Raw genomic sequence first — 5,091 nt, 5'->3', positions numbered from 1 at the left:
GGCTCCGCCACCAAGCATACACGTGTTTTCAATGTGAAAAGGGAATAAGCCGCTGCCTGAGAATAGTCAATATGGCCGCCTATACTTGTGTGATAGGAATGTTTTTTCATTTTATTACTTTTGGGAATGATGTTCTACATAATGAATCACTAGCCAATTAAGAATATACTTAAGTGAGTCTTCTAAATTGGACATTTTTTTTTAAACAGACCTCACACCGATGGCGCCCTGGCGCTCTCCGTTTTTATAGGGAGGCTGTGGAGAAAATCGGACCAAAATAAACTGGTCGATGGTCCATGTGCAAAATCGGACATATGAATTAGCCCACTGACCATAATGTGTCAGCGTTCAGTCCGGGCGCTATCGGGTCTACACCGAGCGCACCCAGACATGTATTATAGTGTGGGATACAGCAAGGTATCGCCCGTGCTTCTTCTCTGTCCGCCTTCTTTACAGGGGCCTAGAGACCTGAGAAGTGTGCACTTTCTACAAACCCCTGAAGGTGGGGGGTGGCTCTCTGATCCTTCCTCCTCCCTCTTACCTGACGGCCTGTTTACTTTGGGTGAGAGCCGTAAGATAAAGGAGCCTGACCTCAATGGGAGCTGACATTCAGTTCACTGCAAGCTGAGGAGCACACCCAATCTATCCTTCTCTATGGAGGCCGCACATTATACTCTGAAGGCCACCGTGGCCCACCTGTGTCACTGCTCTGGAGGCATCAACAGCCCTGACCAAGGAGGAAGGTAAGCGGCACCGCCGGGGGTTAACACTCGTTCACACTAATGCGGCTTCATTTTATGTGGGCGCTTTCCTGTATCATTGAGATGAATGCTAGAATCTTTTTAGTTTAACATTGACATTTTTTTTAAATTTTTTTTTTACATTTATTATCATTTCTATTTATATTTTATATTAGTGGTAAGCTACATTCTGTTTTTACTTTTAAAAAGTTTTTACCCTTTGTCACAACGACTATGTAAAACTTTTTACCATTTGGACCTTTTTTTTTTTTTACATATTTTATTATTTGGATTTTTGGCGATTCGCGATTGCATTAAGGTGTGCGCGGCGTTGACGATCATTAGTGACAGCGCTGAGATCTTAAGTTCGCACTGACAAAACGTAAAACTGCAAATGAGACATAAAATCCGAGCCCAGAATAGTTATTTTTCTCTCCGAACCTCTGTCGGAAGGGAAAATCCAGGTATAGAGTATTATGATGATTCGTAAGGCTAGGCTGTGTTCACATGTCGCAGATTTGGCCGTGGTCGTTCAGTGGGGCAGATCGTGGCTTTTCTGTGCAGAATCTAAGGTTATTTTTCCGCGGCAATGACAGAAAACGCCATTCACGAGCACTGGTTGCAGAACCTTAGCGGATCTGATTTAGGTGCGGAATCGGCGCCGATGACTAACATTTGCGATGTTCTGTATACACAAAGGACTCAAAGGGCAATTCGCGAGTAAACTGACCAATCCTCATCCAATCTGTGAGGTGTGAACATCGCCTTATTCGGATTATTTATGCCATTATTATGTATTATGTCCCATTATTTCAATAGTGCCGTCATAGTCTACGCTACATGCAATGACTGGGTACAAGCTTTAGACTGCAAGCTCTGGGGACAAGTCATAACCTAAACTGCATATTTAGGGTCCGGCCAATCAACGAGCGACGATCAACAATATACAATCTGCGCTCGTCTAAAAGGTCTGGCGCACATCCTAGTGCAAAGGAAGTGGGGACAAATTATTGTTTTTACGATCATTCATTCCCCATTCAATTTGCATATTATCGACTGCATGTTCCTGCAATATACTGCCAAAAAACAAGGGTTTTTGGTGCGATTACCCAACAAACAAGCGATTAGCTAAGGTGATCGTTGGCACCTCAATTTTTGGGAAAGAACTACCATAGTTTCCTGATAATTGTCCCAATCCTCTGACTGTAAAAGGGCCCTTAGACTTTAGTCACACAGCTTTTCCCACCACAAATAACACATCTAATAAGCGGCACCAAAAGACAAACTCAGCTCTGCCACATTTTATAACTAAGCTCAGAGCTGACATATAATTGTGCCAGGAGGGATCCAGCTCTGAGACATAATACAGATGTCTGTGACTTTTCCCCCCTATGCCTGGTAATTATAGGATTAGCCCTGTCTCCTGCAGCCTGGAGGTGTTTGCAGCCGGGGCCTTTGAAGTGTGATTGTGAAGAAGTGGAGCAGAAACCATTCTGATAACTGCTGGTTAATATTACACTCCCTCCAGCAGGACACAATGCGCCAGCCCTTCAGCTCTGTTTGTTCTTCGAGGTGTTGTGGGCAGAATAAGAACAGATCTAGAAAAGCCGATATCTGTTTTATGTGCGAACAATATCGTGAGGAATGTGAGGGTTGTAGTCCACTCAGTGCAGCCAATGGGCGCAGGTAGCGACTGCGCAGTGTATGTATGGGCAGGTAATGGAGCTGAACAGTGTGTGTTTACCCGGCATCATCCAAGCGGGTAATGGCTGTAATGCATGGGAGGAAATAGATATATACCGTATATACTGTATATACAGGCGTAGAGCTACAGATATAGAGAGACTATGAGGATATGAATATTATCTATATCATTGGTAGATACTCATTATCATACTCTGATTTTTCAGTAACGCTATTCTATGGAGGCCTTGGCTGTTTTCATCTAGAGAGAGAGCATCAGACACACAGCAGAAACTGGTAAGATCTATCTATTATCTATCTATCTATCTATCTATCTATCTATCTATCTATCTATCTATCTATCATATATCTCCTATCTATCTATCTATCTATCTATCTATCTCATATCTATCTATCTATCTATCTATCTATCTATCTATCTATCTATCTATCTATCTATCTATCTCATAATCTCATATCTATCTATCTATCTATCTAGACACGTTTAGGGTGGAAACTAATTTTCAGCTCTTCCAGAGAACATATTTGGATGATTTCTATGTTTTCTATTCACAGGGTGGCATGACAGACAGTGATAGTGATGCCACTGGAAAGAAGGGGGCGCTGGGATTTCAACACCCTGTACGGTAAGTGACAATTATTTCATATAGTGATTATGGCTCCATTCACACTACCATATTTTTTACTCCGCATCCGTTCCGCAATTTTGCGGAACGTGTGCGGACCCATTCATTTCAATGGGGCCGCAAAAGATGCAGACAGCACAGCACACAATGTGCTGTCCGCATCCGTAGATCCATTCCGCGGCCCCCCAAAAAAGATAGAGCATGTCCTATCCTTGTCCGCAATCGCGGACAAGAATAGGCATTTCTATCATAGGGCCGGCTACATTCACACGACCGGTATCCTAGTTTTGCGGCTCCGCAATTTGCGGACCGCGAAACACATACGGTCGTGTGAATGTAGCCTTAAGGTGGAGAATATGCCCACTGTGAATACCATTGCTATCCTGATTAAAGCAGTTCTCCAGGAATTTGATATTGATGGCCTATCCTCAGGATTGGTCACCAATATCAGATTGGCGGAGGTCCGACACCCCCACTAATCAACTGTTCAAATAGGCCTCAGCGCTCCTTGAGCGCTCAGGACTCTTCCTAGGCTAGTGATGTCACCATACATTGATCACATGACCTAGGCGCAGCTCAATCCCATTGAAGTGAATGGGGTTGAGCTGCAATACCAAGCCAAGCCACTATGGAATGGATGGCGCTGTTCTTGGTAAGATGTGAGGAGATCGCAACACTCACAGGAGCTCCATGAGCACAGCGTCCTCTTCAAACAGCTGATTGGTAGGGGTGTCCGGAGTCAAACCCGCTCAGATCAGATATTGATGGCCTATCCTAAAGATAGGTCATCAATATCAAATTCCTAGATAACCCCTTTAATTTCTTAATATATATATTAACAATGTTCACAGCTCTATTTTCAGAATCTGACCTCCAAATCCCCAGTATAAGCAAGGTTACTTGATAAAATTATTACTGCCTGCACCACCACTAGGGGGAGCTCAGGAGCTTACTGCATCCTATTTAAGGGGTTTTCCAGTGCAAAAAAATAAAAGATGGCCGTGAGCTCAGTGTGGCTTGAAAGCATAAAAGAATTGATACCCTCACTGATCATGTGATACTGTCATTCTAACGCTTACCTGGTCCCTTCTGCTGCCTACTTCCTGCCTGCTCTCTCAGCTAATCATTGGCTGCAGCGTTGACCCGCCTAAGCCAGTGATTGGCTGAGTGGGCATTTCCTGTGTGTCGAGATGAGAGCAGGAACTAGAGAGTAATGGTGACCCAGGAAGCATTAGAATGGTGATAACGGGGAATCAATGAGGTGAATATTGGTTCTTTTATGGTTTTAAGATACTCTGAGTCCACTGCCACCAATTTTTTTTCATCCACATCCCCTTAACACACTTGACTCAATATAATAACACTGTATACAGTAAGACCAATGCGGGAAAATGTCTGAGCTTCTCAAATCCTAGTCCATGTTTTCAATCATCCTTTGAACGTTTTTGCCTTGTTTGGTTATTATATTATATATGGTTATTATATTATCTACGCCACATTCTCACTGTTATCTTTTTATTTCAAAGGCTTTACATGCCAAAATCGAAGACAGAGGAGTACTTAAAACACATGGGGAAAAAAGTTCTTGCCAGTTTCCCAGTACAGGCCACCATACACTTCTACAATGATGATTCCGAGTCTGAGGAGGAAGAAGACTATGAGATGGACTATTATAACTATTATCAGAATTACAATGGTTTTCCAGGAAGAGACACTCGAAGCATGGTGGAAGAGGACTCAGCATATTCCTCAGGAAAGACACATAGCACCAATTAGAAGTGTGCAAGAAGTCATCACATAAAGACTAAAATTGGGACCAATGGCCATAAAAATCCAATGGGTCTTCTGTTTTTGCTATACAGTGCCTTGTACCAGTCCAGAGTATGTGGCTACCTTCTGTTTTAGGAAGTTTCTTTTGGTATCAGTTAAGACATTAGCAAGAAATGACTTACTGGCTTGTCAATCAAGTCTGCACTGAAGCCTCATGGTTAAGGTCATGGGTGAAGGAAGCTTGAGGTGGA

The 5,091-nt window shown here is 43.0% G+C and overlaps 1 protein-coding gene across 1 annotated transcript; it reads left to right on the top strand.

The window, feature by feature from the left end:
- The first annotated feature begins 607 nt into the window (after positions 1 to 607).
- On the top strand, positions 608 to 4,846 carry RIPPLY3 (ripply transcriptional repressor 3). The gene is made up of 4 exons (XM_040422086.1): positions 608 to 743; positions 2,651 to 2,720; positions 3,000 to 3,070; positions 4,597 to 4,846. The coding sequence occupies exons 1-4, from the start codon at positions 655 to 657 to the stop codon at positions 4,844 to 4,846; spliced, it is 480 nt and encodes a 159-aa protein (XP_040278020.1). The 5' UTR covers positions 608 to 654.
- Positions 4,847 to 5,091: the final 245 nt, after the last annotated feature.

The sequence above is a fragment of the Bufo bufo genome, chromosome 3 (genome assembly GCF_905171765.1).
Source record: "Bufo bufo chromosome 3, aBufBuf1.1, whole genome shotgun sequence".
NCBI lineage: Eukaryota > Metazoa > Chordata > Amphibia > Anura > Bufonidae > Bufo > Bufo bufo.
The sequence above is the reverse complement of the archived record's forward strand: the minus strand, read 5'-3'. Positions and strand labels throughout refer to the sequence as shown.